Below are 27,107 nucleotides of genomic sequence, written 5' to 3'. Positions count from 1 at the left end.
GGTGTCTATGGGCGGGGCGCCTTACCCCCGCCTCCCTCTGGGCTCGCGCCTCTCACAATTACCTGTTCTCCGCTCGACACACTGACGCGAGCCTGGTGCGAGCACATGCTGCGGACTCGAGCTCAAACTAAAGTAAAGCTGCCGTCAGGACTCACGAGGACCTCTCTAACAGCGCACTCTCTCCAACACCACAGCCCAGTGTTTCAGACGAAGGCTCGAGTCAACACCAGGATTTAAAAAAGTCACCATGATGCACTTGTTGTCCGCTGGGCGCCTGGGAGCCATCCTCCTGCTCACGGCGCTTCTGAGCCAAGGTAAGCTTTTGTCTCGCGTCTTTACGCGCGGTTTCATGCCAAATGGAAAGCGCAAAGTTGCAGGTGCTAAAGTTAATCACGCGTTTATAAATAGGTAAAATGCTCTAAATGTTGTAATGAACACGCAAAGGGCACACAAGAAAGAATGATTGTCTTATTAATGAAAGAGACTCGGGGTTTGTATCAGATCCTGGATATGTTAAAACTATTCTCAGTTTGGTTTTCTTTTCCCATCCCATTTGTGTCAGGCTGGCTTACACTCAACTGAATGAATTATAACAATATTTGATGATGCACATATTCTCTGTCTATGGAATGGGTCCATTAAAAGTTGAGCAAATAGTGTTGTACTAAACTTTACAAAATAAATTGAAATGTTCTTATGGTGACGTGCTGCGCTGAGTTTGGCACACACAGACTATAATGTAACCAGCATTGTTCATTCATCTAGTAGGCCTACTTGTGCCACTGTATTGTCCCAGAGAAGGGAGAGGCTTGTCCCCCTCCTGCCTTCACCTACGTCTATGATGTCATAGAAAACCTCATTTTCCCCTTTGCCTTCCCCATCTGCTGATTTATTGTAATTATGGATTACTTCTTTGGTGGAAGTGTGCTATAACAAGAGACTTCTCACCATTACGGCTGTGCTCATTTCCAACAAAATGGGATACAGGATTTGTAAATTGCAAACATCACATTTGCCTGTTGAGGTTGCTCCGTCTGAGGTCAATGCAAATCCAAGTGTAATATTACAACTGCCACTAAGCCCTGGATATGTTGTGCGTTGATTCATTTTGAAAAAACACACATTTTAGAGCTTGTTTTAGGGGATTCCATTTCCCCAACATGTTTAAGAATCACAGACATATCTCAGCCGGGGCCATGAAAGTACAAGAACCCAGGTTGTTCCGTCACGTGTGGGGGAAACGGGGGTCTTGTCTGTACAGCTCGTCACACCACACTGACGCCTGTTGTAGTAAATTAACACCGTGCTGCACCCATCCGTCAGGCTCAGGTGGTTTGTTTAAGAGGAAACGAATGGGGCTTTTAGGTTGGCTTTTATGGCACCGTTCTGCTGCAGTGCCATGTGCTTGAGACCGGGCAACTGCACCGCCTAAGTAATAGTTCTACACTTTACGGTTGCTTATAACAGTGTGACTAGTGGTTTTCTTAAGTAATGGGACAACAGATGGCGAGTGGTGCCCCTGGGTCAAATAGTAGCTTATTATCTTTCTTTTGGGGTTGCCACAGCGAAACATCTGCCCTCCTGTGGTGCAGTAATTGTATATTTATATGGCTTTACCCCAGTTGCCCTTCCCTGTTTTCCAGGTTTTGGAGCGCAGGGAGTTCACCAGCCTGTACTCTAATCCCCGGTTGGATCGGTCCTTTGACATTTAATAAATTGCAAAGAAAGACAGAAATGGTCAATTATGCCAGCGAGTAGAAATGTCCCTTAAAACAAAGCAGAGAAATGCGACAGGCCCAAAACTGTGCTGTAAACTTGCTGATGGTACTTTGGCATTCCGAAATAGTTTTACGTTGACTCACTGGACTAGACTATACGCATGTTTTTTAGTCCAAAATATGCCGGCAGTGGCAATTAAATAAAAAGTCCCAAACAAATTTGATTGCACTCTGGTTGAAACGTACTGTAGGTCACTGAATTATTTTACAGTGCAAGGTCATTTATTGAGTTTTGGCATTTGCAATGAAAGTTCCTCAATATTTCTAAACTAGACTAGGTTATTCTAGGAAAGAGGCAGAACCACCAGGGGTTTCGGTGATTCATTGCCCAACCATCTAACAAAGGAGTATCTCTAGGAACAAAAAAACTCTAGAAAGATGCATGAGGTTTTTTTTTTTTTTCGCCCACTTGTCTCCTCCCTTCCCCCACCCACGGCCCCTCCTCAGCAGACAGCCACTGCTCCCTGTCACAGCTGGTATTACTTGTCAGGCGACTGGGGGGCTCTCCCTTTTTTTTTTTTGCTAATGGACTAATCTCTTAGCGGGGTCACCCAATTTCACCTGGGATAGAGGCACTTGGCCGACTCACATCTCTAAATAGGTTACGTCTGGGCTCGCCTCCCCAGTGCTGTGATGTTAATAAAGGAGAAACCGCCGCCATAATTACCTGATTGGCAGACTTCAGATGTGGGTACACCTGCGAGTTTGGTTCGCGCACGTCTCATCTTTGTGTTGACGTTTGAAGCCTGCCCGTCTGCTTTTGGACGTTGTTTCTTCTTTTCAGACTTCACAATTTCTTTGTGACTTGCAAATTATTGTGCCCGTTCATCCAAAATTCACTTGTGAGAAGTGGGCCGGCGGAATCAAATCAAGCGTTGAATGGAAATGCTGCATGCGAGCTTTACTTATAACGTGATTAAACCATTGATTGATTGATTAAGATGCTTGGCCAACTAATTAGAAACTCAAAATGGGGACTTGGTCAAATGTTCCTTTCAGTGGGCGTCATTTAAAAGTGGATTCCAAAAAAAAAAATCTTACTAGCCAGCACCCAAGTCAGTCCCAAGCCTGTATAAATACATTTTAACCAGTGTTATGTCCAAAACAAATCGATATCAGTATCACTAGGACGCCGGTGGTGACTTGTGAGTGTATTTTCTTGTAATTCTACTCCATTCCAGTTGACTACACCTTGGAAATTGAGTGTAAAGTGAAGCAGATGCCATTATTTGGAAGGAAGAATCACAAAGAAGTTAAAAAATAAGAAAGAAACAGCTGTTCAATATGGAGGGGAGTTTACCTCGGATGAGCTGGCTGATTACGTGCTCCTTAGACACTGATGAGAATCTAGGAACAAAAAATGTGAGGTGCATTTTAAGGAGCTGTTGGTGAACTGAGGGTGTTTTGGGCCCATTGCTACTGTAAATTAAAGTCGTATTAGACTGGGGGAGGCCTGTGTTAACACTCCTCAGGGTGCCAAATTCCCTAGCAGTGCCATTCACAGCCCCCCAAGTGTCCACGGTTAATTATTGTCAAGGCTACTTTGGTTTTAACACAAAAAGCGAGTAACAAATCTCTTAATTAGTGATGCTGGCATAGGCATTAATGCTGAAATTTTACTAAAAGTGCTTTCTTCCTCTCGAAAATGGGGCTTGCAGATTGAAATAGCAATGAACTTACAACCTTCTTAGAGGGAACAGTAGGCAGATGCATCAGTTTGTCCCTGGAGAATGGATGGTAATAACATATGCGTCCCCCGCCATATGGTATAGTGCTCTTCTACATAAGCAGGCCTAATTAATAGCCTAAAAAAAAATCCATAAATTCACATTCGAAAAGCAACTCGATGCCATAGTACATTAAAAAACGTGACATTTCTTTTGTGATTGTATGTAACAGGAATGAAGGAGATTTGAGTTCTGTTTGTTCAGCAGCACATTGATAACACTTGTGCACTAGCCCCTCCCCCTTCCTTGAAACAGGTGGAGTCGTGTTGGTTTTAGGGCCTCAAAAGGGTCTAACGTGTCTACTTTATGGTGCCAGTTTGTGTGCGCAGTTGTTGAAAGAAAAGCAGCGTGGTCACGTCACTCAAGCTATCTATAATGGTTTGTTATTACAACTTAAAAGCTTTATTGTCCAAACGGCACATTTCCACAGACATTCATTCACCTTATCCAAAATGTTTGACAGTAATGAAGTTTTTCCGTTTCAAACTTGTCACAGCAAAAACAAAAATTGGTTGAAAAAAAAAGTGCTCTCGGTCTGAGTCATGACTCAGAAGTGCAGAAGTGTTGCTTTGTTCGGCGCTGATGGTTTCACACAGAATTTAAAAAGCAGCTAGTGAATCTTAATTACACTTTGTTGATTGGTTTGTCCCACTTAAAGCCTAGAGGGAGAGATGTATTCATAGTTTAATAATCTCATCGGAAATAGCTTTTCGGCTGTCCATTTTCTTTCTTTTCTGGTCAGGTTTCTAAAAGCTTCTTGGATTTATCACAGTAATTACTTTCAACACATCGCTGTGAGATTTAAATGTTAGAATTGAGAGCGAGTCTGTTAGTAAAATGAGTGGAAGATTTCTGAAAACTCACTTTCAACTTCCTTTATTCGAAAGAGGTTTACTTTCCATGCAGAGGCGGGATGGGGGGCTATTGTTTTTCAGGGTTAACAACAGGAGAGAGAAGAGCCCATAGACTGTTTTATTGCAATGCATGGAGGGAACCTTGGTTTGAATGTCCACTGGAGCTGAGTCCCCCCCGTTTGCCTCTGTCTTTTGTCATGAAGGCTTTCACTGGATTCCTGGGGACTCCTGCAGACTGTATTGTGTCCTGGCTCTTCTTAAACAAATGGGCCTATGATAGCGACTTCTTGCTCTTTGTCATTAATATGAAACAGCACACACCCCCTCCGAGTCGCTGCCGCTCCCGCTGCATGTCCCGCTCCTCACATGTGCACCCTGACTAAGGAGCGGTAAAGGGGGGTATCTCCTCCATTTGAAAAGCCCGGGGCCACACCCATCTCCTCCAAGACGCTGGATCTTTGTTCGCCTGCTGTATTAAGCCTCATTTTAATGAATTATCTCAGAGGCCCAATTAAGTGTGAGGACAGTTTTAGACCATAGAGAATCTGTAAGTGACACCATCAGGCAGAGCGGGCCTGCCTAGAGACCCCTGGGGACCCACTTTGTTGCTCTACCAATTCCATAATATTTTATGAATAGACCACGCTATTAAATGCCTCTTAATTTATCTTAAACAACATAGAAAGCCACTGGTCTTATGACGCCAGAGTTAATTAATGTAAAATATTGCAGGTAAACAATACAAATCAAGAGCTGAAGCAGAAAACCAGGGTTACCAAATATTAGATATGAATAAGTAAAAGAAAAAGTACACACGAAACAAAACAACTGTAGCAAAGTTGCCAGCTTGACTCTGTTCATTTAGCATGGTTTAGAAAAATCCCCATTTCTTTGCTGCTATATTCAGTGCTGCTTTTGGGAGGGTTTTGTACCTGAATTTGACCTTATCGTTCACACTTTTCTTTGTGTTGGCGGGTCCAGCTTCTTTCACTTCAGTCTGCAGAGGCACCGGCCTGTGGCGCCTGCAGCCATCTTTGATTACTGCTGCTTCACTTGAACTTACTGAAGAAGACTTGGACAGCTCAAGTATTTGACTTTTCATTACGTTATAAGGCAAGTTAGTCCTGCAGTAAGTCAGAAATATAGAATAATTTCATATTTTGTCACACAGGGGGCTAGGGCTGTAGTTATGGATTATTTTAGTAATTGAGTAATCTATCGATTCTTTTCTTCAATTAATCGAGTAATCGGTTCATTTTTTGTACATTCCAAAAACAAAAGCATATTAGTTTGACTGTTCTGTTAGAAATATATAAAGGACTAATAACATTTTCACCAAAAGAAGTGTCACAGTAAACAGTTACAGTAGCTATAAATTTATTGGCATTTTATCATCATATCAACTTAAAATAAGAAACTGTAAAACTTTACGTTGAGTGAAACCAGTGATAGCAGGTGTTTTGGGTGTTTTAACTCTACAGTCACTGAGCAGCATTAGCTCAGTGTGCCGTTCACTTTGGCCTCTGTGCTCTTTCACACAACACAACTCTGCTTCCCAGTCGCACTTATACGTTTAAAACACGCCGCTCTCTCCTCTGTTGTGCTTTAGTTGTGGCAGGTCTGTGTGAAACGAGAGCGCCACAAGTCATTCCATGCACTCCACGCGCCACAGATTCACCTATTTTTAATTAGAAATTGAAATTAAAGGAATCATCGAGGCAATACAAATAATAATCAAAGCTTTTTTGTAATCAAATTACTCGATTTACTTGATTAATCATTGCAGCCCTACGGCTTACCTTGAACCTGTGACATCCTTTGGCCTCAGTAATAATGGTGAAATAATCCAACACCTCTTTTTCTACAAAGATATGACACCCCTGACTCTCTTTGTGTTGCACAAAATATGTTTACTTTTATAAAACGTGAAATGGGCTCCATTTAGTGTGATATAACCTCACCTTTAATATACTGCACGCTCTGCACTCCGACTTATACATGAATCCCCTTTCATTAGAAAACATTTTCCATTCAGCCAAGGCCCTTTTTACGTAGTGTGCAACATTTTGTTTAATAATATACAGTCAATTGTTGAGTTATCTTTGCATCTTATAAAATTCAGAAAGGTTTTAGATGAAATGCCGCAGTGCCACCAGCTCAATGTGAGACTGAACAGACTGAATAAGGGCACACCTTTTGTTTGAATAGAACAAATTATGATGTGCCTAAGCCCTGGGGATGTTTTTTATGATACTTGTGTTCATCTAAGTATTACAACGTTCCAGGCAGCGCCAGACCAGGCAATAAAGCCAAAGAGATCCTTGTCTCTTAATTGGATGCAATACTTAATTTTCTAATGGAAGGTTTAAAGAGGTCAAGTGGCCTCATGTTTCTGGGGAGAATCTCATAACAGCGAGCAACACTTGACGTTAGTCCCTCTCTGTCCTTTTGTGGCAGAATTAAACTGATATTTATAGGAACATTCATTGCACACACTGTTTACCACTGGTCACTTGGAACGGGAAGGTCATATATTTATACAATATATATTATATTTGTTTAATCAATACACAATGATATAATTGTAAGGACACACAAATAAAAATCATGTCCTTACAATTCAATTAGTCACGTACTAAAAGAAGGGTCATGTATTAGACCAGAGCTTCTCAAACCTTTTCTGGCACGCCCCCATGGGAGATTAAAAAAATGATTTAGCGTTACTATTCTTGTGAGAAAAAACATCATGATTCCACAATTATTCATGATTATTAAGACTATGACAAAACAACAGTGAAATATTGCATTTTCATTCATTCCCATTGTCTATTCCTCACACACAAGACAAAAGAAAGTTAAATTTGACAAAAACAGCCAAATAAAAAAGTGACTTACATTTAGGTCTACTTTTTTGCATTATAGATTCAACTTCTTCTAAAATTGTCAGGATTATTATATTTTGTTTGCGTACTGAACAATCCCGATTATCGATTAACCTAATAATCTCGACATCCCTAAAGACGACGTCCCAAACTCACTTATGCACACCGGCATAACTTCGATAAATATAATCCCTAGCATCTCCAATTCGTGAGGATTCTGTGAAATGGGCTTTGCAGACTTTAATTTTGAGTAATGAATATGTCAGGAGTAGTTATGCTCAAATTCACAGACCATTTCCTCTTTAGTCTGAAGGTAACAATGAGAAATGAGTCTGGAACTTGGAGGCAGCACAGGTAGTGTTTTAGGGGGGGGAAACTTTGGTGTCTTTGAGGCGAGTCCTGGCAGGTTCATAAAGTCAGTATGATAACACACAACCTCCCCCCGTGCAACACTAAAGCCTCGCCAAGATCAGGCAATTAGATGGATTCCAGTTAATGTCTTTCATGGGACCTTTATGGACATCTTGAGGGAAACTACTTTTGCCAGTGTTTGTTCTAACGGTTTATGTTTTGTGGCTCTCCCGTCTTTGTCCATTATGTCCTTTTCCAACAATAGCAATAACATAAGAAATACTCTGAATAAAAAATGGCTTGGACTCTGCCACACACTGTATAATGGGCCATGCAGGAAACATTCAGTGTTTCTTGTTTTGCAACCTTCTGACCACATTAGCTCGAAGGGAAACCGTCACGGAGAATATTTCCACGAAGAGTCGACACTCGCAATCTTTTGAAAAATATGTTCTGTTGTTTCCTTCGGTTGCTCGCTTGCACTTTTTTTCACATATTGGCAGCTCTTTTGGTGAAATGAGCCTGTTTTGTTGCTGAAACCAGATCTGCAGGGCATTTTATCCATAAAAATAGATAGGAAACTGGAGAGGGCAGTGTAGGCGCTCCTTTGGGGGGCAGATGGCTAAAAGCTCTGGGCTTGATGTATAGCCTGCCCTCTTGTCATGATGAAAATGTAATGGCCAGTACTAATGAAATGATCATGTCTTAAAGGAGCTGTGCAGTGGATTTGACATGGGAATTACATTAAACTGATGTATCTCAATAAGGGAAGAGAATAAGAAAGGTTATAATTTTCAGAATTAATCTTGCGGCCAGTGGAGATGAGCCCAGTTTAGGGTGGACAATCTATCGTGGATGTTGTTTTGAAGATATGTTTGAATATCTAGTATGTCATAGTATAAAACAAATATGAAAAAGTTATGTTGTAAACTTTCAAATAAGTCTATGTGGTGATATTTCTCAACGCTTGTGATTAATTTTCCTTTTTGACTGAGAATGGAACGTTTTAACACATTTTTGTTTGAAGTTTTGTCACATCTTGAAGTCAGATGTAAATGAAGTTATTTTTTGAGTCCCTTCAAATGTTCAAAAAAAGAAGAAGAAAAAAGTAACAAATCCAACAAAAAATAAAAAGAGTCGTAGCGTGTTTATCCTACAATATTATCCAAAACGGTGCTCAAAAGCAAAGCCCCCATAGAATCAATGTGTGATTAAACCCGCTTCAATTTCTCTCTATTATCCAGAGTCCACGTATTGCATTGGTTCAGACCAGGGCATGTTTTAGGCCTCTTTATACCAGTCGCTCTGTTTGGGCTTATTGGGATGGGTAGCACTGCCTCCTGCTTTTGTTTGGGAGGGTTAGAAGGTCAGCTGCGTCATTATGCGGCGTGCACAACAGCGCCCGTGTCTCTTCTCTCGGTTAATGTGAACGTATCAGCCCGGCCGGGGCAATTACCCGAGATGAAAGCTACACAAGCCATCTGCCAAAACATAATAATAAATATGTACTTATTAATATTTGTGTTTACTCAAAATATGAATATGTTTAGACAGAAAGAGCCAATTTGTATAATCTAACTCAGGACCTAAACAAAGCACTTTAGGATCAATAAGTGGATGCATTCTTGTATAAAAGTGATGGGTTGGTCTCTGTCCATTAGCGTCAGTTTGGGCTGGGTCTGTTGCTTTGATTGGTATTCTCAGGCAACCACGGGCAACCGTAATGTACTCTCCGACATACACATATATAGTAAACGCAACAGCTGCCATGGGACCGACCCAGTGTTCAAAGCCTTCTCTATTACTGTGGAGGTTTAGTGGTGGGGATAGTGGTGTACTTTTACAACAAAAGAACAGGAAGTACTGGAAGCCTGGACAGGCAGGTACCTGAACCAAAATCAGATTTATAGCTGTGTCCCTTTTAAGGGTATTGCAATCTTATTTATTGGATTATCTTACAACACAGAGAAGCTTTTAGTTAGATTACCTGTTGTGACCCACATGTTATGTCTCTTTGAGTATTATTCAAATACAAAATATGTGAAATGGCATGACAGAGGTCCCAAAATGAGACAAATCAAAATATAGACATCAAAATAATGAGACATCAAAATAAAAGCTACTGTTTATGAATAAGAGTTTATTTTAACCGTGCAAAATGCATATAATTACATTTTACAACCCCACCACCATCAGTAATGCTTGTTTGTGTATCTTTTGACGTCAGTTTTGAGCAAATACAATATAATACAGTCAATACTATGCGATCAATGCTGGAGACAGTAGCTGGAAGTGAGCTGTTCCACTTGCCTCCTCCTTGCTCCAGGCAAAGCAGGCTGCCAGGTTAATGTCCCATATGCAAAAGAGCTGTACCTCCTGTCTGTGATGTGATACAGCCCTCCGAGAGAACCCAGTCAATGCACTTTGATGTTGCAAATACTTTTTTCAGTGTGTTAGGAATATTTCAGTGATGCCTATTATCGCATCTGGCACAGGGAAAAAAAATGAGAAACCTCGCGATTACTTTACCAATCTTCTTCTCTTTGGTGCAGAATTCACAATCTCCTCAGATGGTGTGAGGAATAGAGTGGGAAGACTGCACCCTTGCACCGAGGCATTCTTAAAGCATTAATTGTTCTGATGTACTTGGAGTGGAAACACCATTATCATTTTAATTACATAGGCAAGAGTGAGTCTCTCCGACCAAGTGAAATGCATTTATCTTAACTCTGTAATTGCAAACCATGTAAGCTTTTGTTGCCACTAGTAAAAGGCATCAGACAGCCATTAAATTAAAACATTACACTAAAACATTACATTAAAACATTTCAGTAGTTATTCAAACTGGAAAAACAACAAACTTAACATAATAAATAAGACAAAAATAAGTTGGATCTTCCTGAATAGTATTAAAAAACAAATTATAGATTTGAATGAATGGCTCTTGACAATTGAAAATTAAATGATATTGCTTAAATCAGGAGTGTCTTTAATCCAACCTGTTCCTTAGTAAAAACACTATTAACATTTTAAGTGCTGGTAAAGTTGACTAATCTAAATCTTATCTTATACAATCTTTTTTATCACTGCCAGTATAGTATCCCACTCACTCACATGTGCTATAATGTCTGCCTAAAAGAACCTTGTTTAGATCTTTGCTGGATATGATGTGGCCTTGAGGCTAAAGACATTCAATAACTGGCATCGCAATAGAAGAATATTCATCTCTTATTTTCTGTTGCAAATGTTGTTTTTCAGAATAAAAAAATTGGAATAATTTAGTGTTCACAGGCTGCTATGCATGGCCGAACTGGCTGAATTATTGGTATTAATTGAGTTCATTCTTCTGATTCCGTGCACTGACAATCCAGCCATCCTTTTGTCCAATAGAATGTTTTTGCAAAGTTCTAATGTACAGATGAACTTTTATGATTAATGCCCATGTTGTCTTGGCAGCAGAGAGGATTTACCATGGGCTTGCCAGTTTTACTATTTGTAATACATGTTTTGCTGATCCAATTCACACACATTGCTACTTTTCTTCCAGGTCATTCAGTAGTAGGAGTAGGCAATAATGCAGGAACCCAAAACCTGCTGGAAAACTATGTTGCATTTAAATTTCGGATATTTATTCATTATTGGCATTTTACTGTGGTTGTACTCAATGTAATTCATATTTTTATACATGACTTCATATTGAAATTCTGCCTGTCCACACGTATTGTCCCATTGTACTGTAAAGTATTTTTTACATGACAGGCATTTGACTCATTCGTATTTCTGATCAAAGGGAGGGGTGATGTCAGCTTTTACTGGAATCACTGACAAGGCGTTGGGTTGACGCGCTGTCACTGCACAGGATGAGCACGGAGGATGAAAAGGAGGAAGTGCCGCGGCGGGTGCTTTGTTAATAGCCCCGTGTAGCCTTTAATGGTACGTCGTTAGTGTCGTGAGGGTTGGGAGTTGTCCCTGCGATCTGTCCCATAGGCCGCTCCCTTCTTCAGCCCACAGCCCTCAAATACATAATTCAGGACATAATGGATGCGATTTCTGAGTGCACTTACCACCCGATCACTCAAGGCCCGATGCCGTCTTAAGAGCTGTCCACTCCCCACGTCCCTCACAGATGCTCGTCTGCTCATGCAATTTATGGGATTTTCTAAGAGTATTTTGAATGGATGCTTGTGTGGTCGAGTGTGCCGGGGAGGATATTTTTAAGACTAATGATAGTGCCACAAGATCAATTTCTAGAAAACCTTATGGCGAGTCATTTAGAGTGATAATTACCCCCCTGTAATAAGCTTTTATCTTTGTGATCTGTCTTTGTGCCGACGAAACAAAATGGGCGTCACTAAAGCTACACCAGGCAGGGGCGCTGTACAATATTAGTGAAACATGCAGATTCTGGAACTGGGACGTAATCAAAACTTTCTAAAAACAAAAAAGAGGGCACAATTACTGGTATAATCATTCATAATAATTTTTGGTCAGGAGTCAGAACTCAATTACATTTACGAGAACCTCAATCTAAAGTACATTTGCCAGAAGATGAAAGACCCAAACATCCCATACTTGTTAATATTGTAATGACATTAAATGAATGTAGGCCTGTATTGCACATTGTCATATACATAATAATCCTTGGATGGTGGTGCATTAACCAACACTGACCCAGGTTCTTTGAAGCGTAAGTGAACAATTTAAACAGCAGATATTGTAAACTTTTTTGGAGCAAAACGATATACATTTAAAAGATTCCCGTCCTTTATTCACAAACCCCTGCTTCCTTTTTAAGATTTCTTATTGAACTCAATCGCTGAATCAAAGTAAAAAATGCAAGAGCTTTTCGAATAGATTTAGTGCTCTGGAAATCCATTTGCTGCTTTGTGTTTTTCGCGGAAATATGGTTCGATTTTTGATTGAAGAAGACATGTTTTGCAGTTTATCTTGGTTGACAATAAGTACTATCCTGTCCCTTCATTTGAATATAGTTATTTTATGAATGTTGTTAGTGCATAGCAGAGGTACATGTGTTGTTAAAATGGAGCCCTTTTTTGAGTTTATCCTTGTGTGAGCCCATTATTGTCACTCCACCTACGCCATTAACCCACAGCGCAGCTACCACTGTTTCGACCAGCTTCTCTGGGAATTGCCAACGGGCCTTCGGGGGTTTTCTGAAGCTCACAAAGAGAGGTAAACATGTGGAAAAAAACAAGTGTACCTGCCTACCAAGGTCTAAATTTAACATGCTTTGAAGTCAGTCTGACAGTTGGTATTTTTGATTTTTTTTTACTATTCTGTTTTCAAATCAACCATGGCTGAAATTGGCATTAGATGGAGAGTGACAGAATGAATAACCAAATAATAAATACAGAAATTACACTGTCTGGGGACGTAAGCCAAGAAATTCCATGAGCCAACCAAATATTATATTACTAGATCTAATTTCCAGACAGAAAGAATGGCCTACTTTAGGCTATGCTATTTTTGCAATAATAACCCAAATATATAGTGCATGCACTTATTAATATATACGAAAAAGTATTAAAAAAAAAAAAAAAACTTAAATCTTAAATACATCCTGCCCCCTGAAGCCTCAGTAAAGGCTTTGAAAGGACTTGGGGGGGATTTGCTCTTTTCACCACTGCCAAAATCATATTTCCTCAATATAAAGCCCCTCGTTATATTCTTTTGTGCCCTGCCTCCACGTGGGAACACACGGCTGATCCCTCCACAGCAGCAGGTCTGCACAGGTCTGCCTCAGTCTCATTGGGTCGTGTGTGTGCACTCATAGACAGGGGTTTCACTCACAGCCCTAACAATGGTGGGCTCGACAGGTGGGAGCGCGCCAGTGCGTCAGGGCCGTCCCACCCGCCGCTGTCGTCTGCAGGTGTCTGTTGACCACACATGAAGAGCCACTGCAACATTGTTTTCCCGCCTGAGGGGGCGAGAGAGGGGGCGAGGGAGGGGGCTTGTGATGCCAGAGAAAATAGTGTGATTTATGTAACTCAGGCCGCAGCACATTGTGGACTATTGTGGCCTTTGAATACTTAAGCTTCTGCAAAACTACTGTCTATGGTGAGTTTTCATCCTGAAGTATAGTATTGTTAATCCTTGAAGTTCTATTTTTTTCCATTCAGTGACAAAATGAATGCAACCTTGCATGCATGTTTTTATTTAAAATACCTTACCAATTGCAAGCCTTTTGCCATTTGAAACTGAAATATGGCTGTGGCCCTTCTATTTTGCTCTTTCGTTTGTCATGTCAGAGGTAAAATGGAACAGGACATTTAATTTTGTCCCCAAGACCAATGTGTTTTTTTTTATGTTTGAGATTTGTCATATTTGCCCATTTTAATTTAACCCAGAAAAGAAAAATAATTTTGGGATTGGGAAAACTTTGGGACTATGTGTCACAGCAAACTAAACCAAACCAAACATGACTTATCATGGCTATGCATCAGCCTAGTCATCTCAACAACTTCTGAAGAACAAATTTGGCTAAGAACTGATATTTTTGATTTCGCTTCTGAACTTAATAGATTAAAGTATGGATGAATGCTATATTGAAATTTGACAGACTTGAGTGGCTGTATCCTGCTGGACTGTGAGAAACGTTTTCAGAAAATGAACTCCTTTGTCCCACGTCACTGAGGGTTCCCCCCTCAAAGGCCATTAGATGCAATTCAAAGGTCAAAATGATATAGAGCAATATCTTAAGGCGATCTGGAACCATTCTGTCCTTTACAACAGATGGTGAGCATGCGAGCTAATGTTGAAATCCAGTCCAATCCATTATGTGCTTTCTCTACCCCTGAATTAGAGCAAACTTGCACCTTCTGCCTCCACGTAGGCAGCTGTCATTCTGTTATTCCAGCCTATCCGTATTTTACTGTGATGAAAGATATGCAGCAACTTTGTCCAAAAGGAATCCCATTAGCTTTCATCAGGGTAAAACTAAAAGCATATGCATTATCCTATAACGCCACAGTTGGGCAATTACTGAAGGCAGGAGAGAGCAAAATTACATAGCGACATACATAGTTGATTGAGTTGCACTTTTCTGCTCCAATGTAAAACTTCACAAAGACACGTTCACAAAAAGACAAGTCTGTTGCCAGTCACCCATCAGTGATTACACCCTTTCCATCAAAGCGGACATAATCGAGAATGTGGATATGTTCTTGTTTGGGAAATAGAAATATATAGAACTCCTTTCCATCTCACCTTGAAGAGATACAGTAGTGGAATTCAAATGTGCTTGTTATTGTCAGGAAGACACCAGAGCTAAAGTGAATATAATTCAAAAACGCGTTGTCTCTTATCGCGTGCTTTTAAGACGCAGCACACGTTAAGGCTCCAAGTGCAGTGTCGTGAGTTCGATTACTGACTCCCGACAATTTACTGCATGTCCTCCCATTTCACTCTGTACTTTCCTGTCAATAAAACCTCGGGGCCACAAAAATCTTTAGAGTAAAACTTAAAGCGTTGACACACACAGCTCATTTACTACCAAATTGCTACAAGGATGCTGAGGGGATGGACATGGCTGACAGAAGAATCTCGCAACAGTTCATACATAGCAAACCCACACACCTTCCAAAATGACATGCTTGACAGCCCTTTTCAGCGAATATTTTTCAGATTCAAGAAGTAGCTGATGGGAAAACTGGATAGCTTATGGATCTTAAATCGCTGTCATCGTTCCATGTCTTGATTTTGTCCACCGAACCCACAGAGTAACAGCAATGTATTCCGTTATAGGCTACGTGTCACAGCATTTGCTAACAACATTGAATAACCAAATACAATGCTAATTAGATAAGATTAATCGCTATCGAATCGAAATGGCTATTGTAATGGACGCAATTAGCAAATCGCAAAGGCTGCAAATTTGAACATACCAGGACTATCATTTCCTCCACAAACAACAGAGACATCTTATTCGGCGTAATAACTGCGAGCCCTGTGGTGTAGCTCTGTTTAAAAACTTGTTCTGAAATATATGGGATTCATTTGAACAAAATCCTATGATTAAAATTGGCCTAAAACCTAATCGCCATCGCTAGACTGCCCGGAATAATCAGTGCTCATCAACCAGCTCGTAGGTCAACGGTTCAATCCTCCTTTGGACCAGTGTCTTGCCAATGTATGACTGTGCTGTTTGAGTGAGTGATTGGTGGTGGTCGGAGGGGCCAATGGTACAGACAAACAGCCTTGTGGTCAGTCTACCCCGGGGCAGCTGCGGCTACGTAAGAAAAGTATGGAGTGAATGAATAATGCACTCAAATTGTAAGCGTCTTCTGTAAAAACATAGCATATAAGATGTCTCACATACTGCCTCTTGGTGTAGTTGTCAGTAGGGGTGGGCGATATGTCAAAAAAACTTATATCACAATGTTTATGGAGCAAGATTTGTTCAATCCACATGTCACTCACTCAGAACTACGATTGTCAAAAGTATGGAAGCTCAGTTCACTCAATAATAATAACCAAATCCAAGCCTAATATTGAAACTCAAACTTGGTACTTATTTGTGCAAGTATCGATGCTAAACAAAATCACAAACAGGACGAAATGTGACCTTTCCTGAACAGTTTTAGAATGACCTTGAGCTTTACATGAAATCGTTTAAGACTGCAATGTTTAATAACGAAAGAACTATTATTTTGTCTCATCGTTATCGTCTAAAACCTTGACGTAAAAAGGATCATTTTATCGAAATTGGAGTATACTCGTCAGTAAAATCGGGTTTGAAAAGTTTGTATCTTGACACTTCTCAGAATCTTACACAGGCTGACTAATATGAGGAGTGGGCGGGGAAAGTCTCTTGAGTTTGAGTTAAATTAAACAGACATCACTATATACGATTTAATTTTCATCACCCAGCCCTAGTTGTCAATATTAGAGAACAAATTGTCTACAAATGACCGTACATTGAAAGAACACATGGCTGTCACAATGGGCTTTCTTTGATTTGGCCCTCAGCCTACCATCACCATTCACCATGAGAGTCTAGCCTCTTGCCTTATTGATCTTGTTCAACTATATGTGTCAGACCCTTCACCGCCCAAGCACTTCTGAAGCCTTCAAGTCTGTGAACACGTACCATGGGATCTCTATTCACCGCGCTGCCTTTTCAGCATTTAATAACTTTGAGCCTCTCCTTTCTTCCTGGATACAGGCTCAAAGATACTATAGCAACACACTTAGAGATGGTATAAGACATGGAGGAGGAGGGAGCTGGGGCAAAGGAGAGGCAGATGATTTCCCAAGTGGGCTGTCGTCACCTGCTCCGTCACTGGGCCAAAGACAGTCTAGAACATGAAAGATGCTGTGGTGCTGTCAATTACTGTTCTGTGGATGATCATAGATTTACACAGTCCCCATCGAGAGACAAGGGTCATTCATAAAGTTAACAACCTACTACTACTTGTTAGTTCTACTTTTTAAAAAGAGACTCATAAGCCCAGCTATTGTTGACCCCAGATGGACCATAAGCTCTGCCAATATGTGGAACCAATTTTAAAATTTACCCCAAAAATATATGATTTGAAACTTCTACTAACTTAATAAATAATCTATACAAATATTTTTAGACATACTCAAACCTATGTTGTACTACTAACTCATAAGGGATCAGTGTAGTCATATTTTGTGCAGTGCCAATGTTGCATTTAAAATAAAGCTTTATTTATTTCCTTCAAGCAGCTGGTCAGCACAAATAAAATACTGACCTGTTAGAGATTTAAGGCTTATAGTTAATACAGTAAAATGCAAATATTGGCCTAATTGATCTGGAAACAAATATATACCGTGTATCTCTAATTGCTACTACTATTTGTTCTGCAACCACTAACAGCAGCACTACCTCTTATAACATTTAGAGATTTATATGTTGACTATTTGGCCGTCTCATTTTGCTTAATGAATACAGTAAGCTTCCCATTGTACTTAGATTAGTTTGTAAAAGGCCATAGATCCTCACACTGTAGCAGATGAACTTATCTGTGAGCTGCAGTCGTGTCTTGTCTGTGTCGTTAGTCCTCATTGTGTTTCACTGTAATCTTGCTTGATAAGGCTTATTGCTTTATACAGAACTTTAAAGGTTATCCTGAACAGGTGAACACAATTCTATGAGAATAATAAGAATGGCTTTTTAAATTCAAAATTGAAAGTGATAACCCTCCAGATACTAAATGTTTTCATTTGATTATCTTATTGTGTGGAGTTGAGTTTGTGTTGGTGAGATTAGTGTTGGTGTAGATTATTTATGATATTTTTCACTGGAGATCCTTCGTCAACAAATGAATGAGCTTAGACATATTAAAGTGTATATCTCTGTCCGTGTGCCCGGAGAACTCATTAATTTCCCCGTCCTGAAAGTTTAGAATTTCCATAATCTTTCTGCCAAAAACCTGCATGTCCAGATAAAGGTCGCTGAAGCATAAAAGCCAGTTCATTAGATTTACATCAGGAAGAGAAAATAATTAAAAAAAAAACACCTGGTGTAAGATTACTACATGTGCATTCTGTTTTCACTTGCTGTTGTGTGGCTGTGATGGATGAGGTTGAGGTAAAAGTCACCCAAATGGCTATGGGAACTAGTCACTGTGAAATCAAGACTCAAGACTCCAGTCCGCTGTATAAGTAGGCCTATAGTGTTTGGTTGCTTATCCGCTTTGTGTTTCTGTCAAGGTGGAAACTTAAGTAACTTCACCATAGTACAGAACTCTTTTAATGTAACATAAAATCCTGTCAGCTACTATTGAGTGTAGAAGTTCTGGGTTAGGTGTAGTTGCAGAAATTGCATAGAGGCTTAGTTAAAATATCTTCTCCATCGGTAATATGTTTTTCCCAATTTAGTTTTGCATTAAGCTACAACTTTCTGTATGATAAGAGTGCCTTCCTATTTCGCATGGAATTCAAACTTTAGGAATTAATTTGAAACGTTGTTGTACTGGCAACAGAAATAACTTGCCGTATTTTCAGCTTTTGGCTAATTATTTGCCTGAGTTGATGGTGATTGCCCTGTTAATCCTTGTCATTAATTTCGTAATACTGAAAGACACAATTGTAGGTGTGGCAAATCCTGGACAAAGCCGCCAGTCAGTGCAGGAAATGGGAATTAATTGTGTTGTAGTTGGATAGTGCCTCGCTTATCCCATTGTATGTTGAAGGATTCCCAGTGAGATCGTCACCTGCTGAAATAGACCGCCCGGTTTGTTTTGGCCTGTGCTGTCAGTAACAAATGCTGCCAAGCCTTATTTAAATGCAAGGATTGTATTGGAGTGAGTGCAGGGCTGCATTATCTGTGTTTTCTCAAATAGTGGCGTGTTAGACAGCTTTGATGTTTATAAGCTATTCCATCTCCATGAATGGAGCTGTAAGAAATGATTATAGTCGTCAGCGTGTGGAGACACCTCACGCACGGCTCTCACCGGCTGGTTAGAATCATGATTTACCAAGGAGACAGACAGATAGTTAATTGAAATGATATTCACTTTAGAGGTACTTAAATGTTTCAGTTTTTCATACTAACACAATAATAGTGTTTAGTGAGCTTTATGATACATTTATGTGGCTATTAGAAGTTAGGAAATGTTAGCTCAGCATCTTGTTTAATAGAGGAAAAAGACCTTCTATGCACTCATGCCTGCTCATCCTGACAACACAACTGTGCAAATATGCCTAGTGGGCCGTGGTTGTGAAAACTGCGTGAACAATGGTAACTATGGCTAAACATTTTAAATCTGGTTCTGTTTACCAAATGAAATTAAACGTACCAAACTCTAAAATAGGCATAAGTTCAGTTGCACTGTTTGGCCCCTATAGAGGCATCAAATGTCTTCACTGTCAACATCCAAGATAATAGATTTACTTTGCCCAGTACACTTTGAACTCTATAATTATGTTTTAAACTTTTGAATTTAAAATTGAGCAGTGGCTAATTCACATTTGGCCTGTGACGGTTTATATGTCCCTTTTAAACCCTCTGGCTCTAGCACATCATTTTCTTCCCTTTGAGATCTTTGTACACCCCTCCTCTCCTTTGCCTGCTCAGGAACACCGTCTCCAAGGCAATACCATGGAAAGAAATTTGGAAAAGGAACGGTTACTTTTACCAGAGGGCCTGTCACATTAGACATGGTCTATAAAAGCCGCTGTTCTTTGAGTCCTAAGTGCTGTTGATTAGTGTCAGTGAAACATGTGCAGAGGGACTTTGTTTTGAGTCTAACAGTTTTCAATTTTTACTCAAAATTGTTTGTTAAATGCAATGTGTTTTTGTTCTGTCTTTTGCAGTGAGCAGTTTGGATACTGTCTTTGGTCTTTATGGGCAGACACTGGAGATCCCATGCTACAAAGGAGCCGCAAAGGCAGAAGACATCCTCATGACTAAATGGAAATATGTAAGTTGCCGTGGAGGTCAATAGATTCATGGTCGAAGTGCGTCTGACACCCACCAATTATGTCTGAGCCACACCCAGTCTGAGTGCACTGTGCATTAGAGCGTGCATCTGTCCCGAGCCTTATGACATCCCCGTCAGCTTTTATTTGAATTGGAATCCAATTGTTTCAATCAATGTAACAATACGACTTTGCTTCTTCACAGGACAAAGGTGATGGGCTCTCCGGAAATCTGCTGGTCAAGAAAAAACAAAATGTGTCTGTGAGTGCCGAAGATGAATACAAGAACAGAGTCAGCCTGGCCTCTAACTCCAGCCTGCTGCTGTCTGAGGCCAGGCTGAGTGACCAGAGGACATTCACCTGCATGCTGGTGTTTGGGGAAGACATCGAGGAGCACATGGTCAATGTGGTCATCTACAGTAAGTAGCCAACAACTGTAGTTCTGTAGTGTGCTTTACAAAACCTTTATTTGTGTTTGTTTTAGATGTAAAAAATAAAGAAAGTTATATACTATATAATGATGAATAAAGTATAGGACAGCCCTACTCTTGGGAAACACTAGCGTTTTAGTGTTTTTATCAAACACTAGACTAGTGTTTTTGTTTAGTGTTTTATTAGTTTTGTTTTGTCCATTTCTTGTTTGTTTTTGTGTGTGTCATACCTGTTTATATCTTTTGTATTTTCTGCTTGTTTGTGTGTTGGTGGGGGATTTAGAACGTCAACCTAACACATATAGAACATATATCTTCACATATTTATTCACTCACATGACTAGATGCATTCATGTTTTTGGAGGGATCTTTATGATTGTTTGTTACTTCTAGTTTTTAATTGCCTTCTCTTTTGTCTCTTGGGACATGATTGTTTTTTTCCATCGCATTTTGTAAAACTAAGCTATTATTTTGACCTGGAGTCCTTATTTACATCATGTTTTGTATTGCAGAAACGCCCCTTGGCCTGGAGATCACTGAAAAGGCAGAGGAACTGGAGATTGGCAAGCAAACTAAGGTGAGTCGTTCGCTGATAAATATCTCTGTTTCTGCCCTCAACATTTGGAGCTAAGAGTGAAAACTTTCGCTGGGGCGGAGGTATCTTGAGGCACAACAAAGCGCGTGTCACTACTGCAATGAGTTCTTTGAAGTAATTCTCATGAATTAGTAAAGAGCAGACCCACCCTGAGTGTAATTAAAATACCCACCAGATGCAAAAGACCTGAAAATGCTGTAGGCAATTCAAGGTCTGTTGCTCATAAAAGTGTATTTTGAGTATTTTTGAGGAGACAGGAATAAATATGTTGTCGTTTTAATTCTGTAAATCACATTGCCCGTGTTGACCATTTTAAAGGTTGTGTTTATCTTTTTTTGCAGCTTGGGAAATGTGTTGCGCAAGACGCAAACCCGGCAGTAAATATCACATGGCTCAAGAACAATAAACCACTGCAGCAAGATGGACAAGGTACTAAATGCTTCATTATCTAGACATTTCATATTGTATTTTGCATTAGAGAGGGCCATTGGAAACAAGAAACATTTCCTTATTTGATTTTGCCTGTTGTCTAGACATCAATATCCAGGACACTGTGCAAGTTGACCCAGAGACGGGCCTCTCGACCACCACCTCTGTGCTCATGTACTCTGCCCAGAAGGAGGACACTGACGCCCAGTTCAGCTGCAGCACCGAGCACAGCCTGGGGCAAACGTTTAGCTCCTCTTCCGAGAGCTTCACCATCACCTGTAAGTCTTCATTCACAATTAGTATTTTCTTTCAATCACAAAATGTTTCAATCGTTTTTAATTAAAAGAAAGGTATGATCTGTGTTCTTACTGGTTTAAATAAGGGACTACATTCACAGCTGAGCCTGCCTAAAAAGGGCACATAGTTCAGCTCAGAACCTCCAGAATTCCCTCTCTGAGCTGCAGAGGCTGCACTAGCGCTGATTAATGATTGGCTGCAGGTCCAACTGGTTTTAGTCTTAAGAAATTGCAATCCAAATGAGAGACTCATGTGAGTGTGAGGTAAATTCTGCTTTCTTGTTGGGTAATCGGTTTAGAACCAAAACACCGAAAGAACATAAGCATTTTTACTCCATATCGGGGAACACAGATAGTTAGTATTTGTGAAATTTGAAATATCCATGAATACATGTTCAAGATTTTTAAGATATCCATAGATGCATGTACAAGAGAATCATACTTAAGATAAAAGACCAAAATGGTAAAAATTTGTCATGTGTAACTTTAAGGTTGCAGTTTTGTGTCTTGGACATTGCACCTGACAGTCTCTGGCAGGGGCCTTACAAAAAGCTGTTAGGATGTTCTCCTCTCTCAGGCTGAGTGTCTGCCTGTCTTTATTTTGTGAGCAGACTCAACAGAGAACATCATGTTGCGGGTCATTCCTCCTGGACCTCTCCTTGAAGGTGCCAATGTGACTCTGAAGTGTGAAGCGGATGGTAACCCCGCTCCCACCAGCTTTAACTTCCATCTGAAGGTACAGACTACTTTCATGATTAAATCATGCCTTTAATAACTTGAGTTGTACAATCATAGTTATTCATGTTCTAATCTTTAAAGGGAAAAGAGACAGTGATAGTGGAGAATGACAACAGCTTCACCATCACAAATGTGTCACGTGACACATCCGGTGAATACAAATGTTCCCTTATTGACAACCCAACAATGGAGGCCGCCAAGGACATCACAGTGAACTGTAAGCGCCTAAAACATTTCCTGCCCTGCATACCTCTATGCAGAAAGCTGCACTCTGGTTTAGACTCAAAGTGAAAAGTGTTGTTGAATGGAAAGTATTCTTTTTGAGCCATGTCTCTATTCTGTAAAGAGAAACTTAGTGTCAACCTTGGAGCCTCTAATAAGCTGCATCTGCAGCACTGTGAGCAGCAGTCTGTGTAGTTACCATCAATGTCTCTAACTTTTCAAGGCCTCTGAACTAGACTTCTCAACCCTCTCTCCTCTCCATTAGACCTAGACATCAGTTTGAGCCCCATGGGGAGTGTGGAGAAGAATGCAGGTGAAACTCTGGCTGTAAATTTGAAGGTTGATGCTTCTGGTGAATATAAGGTGTCCTGGACAAAGGTAAAATATATTCTACCCAAATCCACTCAAATTCAGTAAACGTTTGCAACAGTACTGATATGTTTCCCTCTACTAGGATAAAGTTAAACTGGACAAAGAGCCTCAGTTTACAAAGCTGACATACAGTGATGCAGGACTGTACGAGTATGAGGTGACAATGGGGGAGCTAATTGAAACAGACTCATTCGAGTTGATTGTTCAAGGTAAGCCCCTTCAACGCATCAGGGGTAAGAGGTTCTCCCAGGTCCTTTTTCATTTTCAACATCTTAACCTTTCTATCCCCCAGGTCCTCCTGTTATCAAACAGCTGCTTAAGCAACGCAGCGAGAACGGGCGAAACAAAGTGCTCATTTGTGAGGCTGAGGGCTCCCCAAAACCTGCTGTCACGTGGAGCATCAATGGCACCTCGGTATATAAATCATTTTCTGCAACATTGAGAACAGGAAGAAAACCTGTCAACTCAACTTACAGTACATTTAGGACTTTGCAGGACATTGGATATGGCGCTGGTAACATATACCAGTGCCGTATTTATAAAAGTGCTGTGTATCCATGTTTATATAAAAGGAGTGTTGGCAGGTTGTCTTTGTGTCTGGGGATTTCCCTGAGAAATGCCCCAAAGACTTTAGCACAGTCCTGGTCTCACGCACTGATCAAACATCGCTCCCTAGTGGTCAGAATGTGTCAGTGTTGAATAAAATAGGACACGCTTATAACACTGCAATTCTTCTGTTACTCAGTCTTATGAGGGTCCTTTCATCAATGGAAAAATCACTCACAAGATCACCGTAGTGCCAACAGCCAATCTGACGGTCTCCTGCACTGTCTCTAATGACTATGGCGTGGACATGAGGGTTATCAATGTATCCTCCTGTAAGTAATTCAAGCCTTTCTTTAAACGTGTCAAAAATAATATGCATTCCGCCTTTGTAGATGTTTACTTTGTCACTAACTGGTTTCTGGTATTTAAATGTCTCTAAATTCCATGAGCATGAAATCTTTGGATCATAATCAAGATTGTATTATGAGGCGTGTGCACAGAAGAAGAAAAAAGCACTTTGGGAATCACGATTGCAACGTCAACATAGTTTTTTACAAAGCTTCTCTTTACACTGTTTCCTATCATTTTTACACTTTGATTTTGTTGCATGCATTCAACCTTGCACTCACCGCTTTCCCATTCCTGAGTGTGGAGTTGCACACAAGCTTTCTTTGCCTCTGTTGGTTCTTTATATGTTGGGATGCTGGGTGTACCTGTTCCCTCCTCTTTGAAGTACGTTGCATGCTGTAGCGGAGCCGTTCCTAGTCAATTTTAGTCTGTCTTTCTTCGTGCTGTTTTTTTTTATTTCTAATTTTAATTTTTGGTTGGACGTTAATTTTTATTTTATATCTGATTTCAGTATTTGAGGAGGTGAGAATGGATAAACGAGGTAAGTTGTAGTGGTCTTCTTATTTGTTAGAAAACAGTGGGAGGGGGTAAGCGAGGACAAAGGTGTTATCAGGAATACTTAAAAACTTAAAAACTCCTCTTTGACGCTTTGGATATTTCAATTTTGACTGCAACAGCTCGTGGTGCAGGAGGCATGGAGCTACCAGCATCCTAACAGTGCCAGCATTGTTCATTAATGCTTAAATTGTGCCACATTGACATTCTGCAGCGTGTAACATGGCAAATCATAACATGCAGCATGTACGCGCCCATTCACAACGCGGATGACTTCAGATATCTTTCAATTTACTTGTAATCAAACAGTCTCGTTTGTTTCTTTCACAGATCAATCAGAGGATGGCGACCAAACCAAGCTGGTAGTTGGTGTCGTCGTGGGCCTTCTCGTTGCCGCTCTTGTTATAGGACTGGCTTACTGGGTTTATATGAGAAAATCCAAGTATGTGATGTTTCAATCATAACGAAAGAGGTGTTTTTTGTTTTCGACTAACTAAGCATTGTCGGTGTCTAAACAGGCAGGGAAGTTGGAAAACGGGTGAAAAGGAATGCGGCTCTTCTGAGGAGGAGAAAAAACTTGAGGAGAAAGTCGAGGAGAACAGTCAAAAGGCTGAAGTGTAAAGAAAATGCATCCAACCTGTGGAGATGTGAAAGGTTAATACCCTTGGATATATCTATCTTCTAAATACTTGTACCTGGTGGTTTCCATTGAGGTGTCTGCATTGACCCTATTCAGCGCATCCTCTTCTATAATAGCGTCTAGTGTATGTCCTGTTTCACTGTTTTCCTTTTAGTTGTTCTGGTGTTCTCTGCACATAAGATAAGATAAGATATTCCTTTATTGTCCCACATGGGGAAATTTCATTGGTGCAACGCAGGTAGATACAGAGGTAGATACAGAAGAACAGATCACTTATAGGAAGTCTGAAAAACACTTTCAGTAGAAGATCTCCTATAAATAAAAACTCCCATAGACGAATAAATAAATAGATGCATAAATACCATTGCATGTGATCACGACAGTAATTGCACATGAATATGTGTCACGACAGCACATAGATTGCACATGAATTGCACATGAATTCCAACAGTAATTGCACATATGACAGAATTGCACATATGACAGAATTGCCCATACCATTTACAGCTTTAAATCAATGCACATCTTGTATCAATATAACATGTATTTTCTCTTTACAGTAAGACCATGGATCCTTGCACATTTCTCGTCACCTCTTTTTGGAAGAAAACAAAAACAGTACATTGGGGTGAAGACAGTTTGGATTTGGTTTCAGGGATCATTTGACTAAAGCATATCCAAACTCCCCTTGACTCTACCCCAACCCTACCCAATCATTCTTAGAAAAATAATTGAAAAAATGAATGGATACTGTATGTGATATACTTTAACTCGTCTGCACTACTGATCAATGTGTAAACTGTCAACTCTTAGGATATAAGTTAGAATGATGTTTTTTGGAAAAAGGGAGAATGCAGAACTCTCTTTGGTTTTCTTAGTTGATGCAAGTTATATTATTAGACCAGAAGCCTTTGCTGTAAATCGTTGGAGCTGTGTTGGACTCTGCCTTTGTACACATAGCAAGCACAGAGAGGTCTCATCAACATTTATTCCATAAGTCAAATATTCCTTTGCCTCCAACAGCAATCTAAACACATTTACTTGAACATTATTAGGTTTATTTTTAAGACACCATTGCATTAAGCTTAATAAGAAGACTCCTGAAGGGCTATGGGTATATTCTTATGCTCAACTTGGTTGGTTGAGAAAAGATTGAACTTAATACTTTTTCATTTCACGTTAGAAAATGTGGATTTAAGTTACACGATGAGAAGCTGGTACACGTACAGGATTTGCCATGTTCATGTTGGATTTGTTGTCATTTTAACTATGTGCTTTTCATTTCACTGTTTACAAGCATTTAGTCTATAGAGCAAACAGAAAACATAATTTACACATACCTTGACTTCAAGGTCCACACATAGTTTACAGAAAAAGGTTTTCTTTTCATCAATAAAAGTCCCAGGGACTGCTGAAAAGCTCTGTTAATAAATCTTCCTGTAGTAGTTTCTTGTGAGTATGTGCACTAGGTTTCATGCTTTCATGTCCACTTGTAGAACCACAATGAGATACACTGAGCTGTAATACTCATTATTTTGTCGTTAACAAACACAGTTAGAAAATATATCACACCAGGATGTATTGTGAAGAATGTGATATTTGTTTTTCTTAGCTATTTATATTGTACATGTTTTGATTTTGCTTGTAGGCAAACACCACTGTCATGAAATCATATCTTGAAACATAATAGTCTACTACAGGCAGGGTTGCCGAAGTTATGATTGGCCTGTAAATCTTTCAGCATAATTGAGCAGATTCCGCATGTGATCATTTTGGACTCTCAAGCTATTTGTTGACCATTTTGTGTAAAAAAAAAAAACATCATAATTGGAAATATGACCAAAGAAAGTGAACATTGCCATGCAAGTATTGTACATATCTGATGTTTGTTTTTGTACTTTTGTTTAAAATAAAAGTGTACATTTTGAAACGCCA

The 27,107-nt window shown here is 39.9% G+C and overlaps 1 protein-coding gene across 2 annotated transcripts; it reads left to right on the top strand.

The window, feature by feature from the left end:
* Window positions 1-143: 143 nt before the first annotated feature.
* Window positions 144-27,107, top strand: LOC140379272 (CD166 antigen homolog). 2 transcript variants are annotated; one of them, XM_072464175.1, is made up of 16 exons: window positions 144-314; window positions 19,896-20,002; window positions 20,206-20,419; window positions 20,944-21,008; window positions 21,368-21,455; window positions 21,560-21,733; window positions 22,363-22,487; window positions 22,571-22,706; window positions 22,977-23,089; window positions 23,166-23,292; window positions 23,376-23,497; window positions 23,829-23,961; window positions 24,489-24,518; window positions 24,863-24,974; window positions 25,051-25,186; window positions 25,733-27,107. In XM_072464175.1, exons 1-15 carry the CDS (start codon window positions 248-250, stop codon window positions 25,151-25,153), a joined length of 1,716 nt encoding a protein of 571 aa, XP_072320276.1. In that variant the 5' UTR covers window positions 144-247; the 3' UTR covers window positions 25,154-25,186; window positions 25,733-27,107. The 2 variants fall into 2 exon arrangements, with proteins under 2 accessions (XP_072320276.1, XP_072320277.1); XM_072464176.1 differs by lacking the exon at window positions 24,489-24,518.

The sequence above is a fragment of the Eucyclogobius newberryi genome, unplaced genomic scaffold (assembly GCF_026437365.1).
Source record: "Eucyclogobius newberryi isolate DKJ021-1_F unplaced genomic scaffold, fEucNew1.0.hap1 SCAF_10, whole genome shotgun sequence".
NCBI lineage: Eukaryota > Metazoa > Chordata > Actinopteri > Gobiiformes > Gobiidae > Eucyclogobius > Eucyclogobius newberryi.
This window is presented reverse-complemented; position numbering and strand designations above follow the sequence as displayed.

What these genes read in the sequence shown, in the direction of transcription:
- LOC140379272 (XM_072464175.1), top strand. Translation starts at nt 248, where the DNA reads ATGATGCACTTGTTGTCCGCTGGGCGCCTGGGAGCCATCCTCCTGCTC. An exon ending in CACGGCGCTTCTGAGCCAAG is followed by an intron (nt 315 to 19,895) that starts GTAAGCTTTTGT and finishes TGTCTTTTGCAG; the next exon opens with TGAGCAGTTTGGATACTGTC. An exon ending in CAAGGACATCACAGTGAACT is followed by an intron (nt 22,707 to 22,976) that starts GTAAGCGCCTAA and finishes CCTCTCCATTAG; the next exon opens with ACCTAGACATCAGTTTGAGC.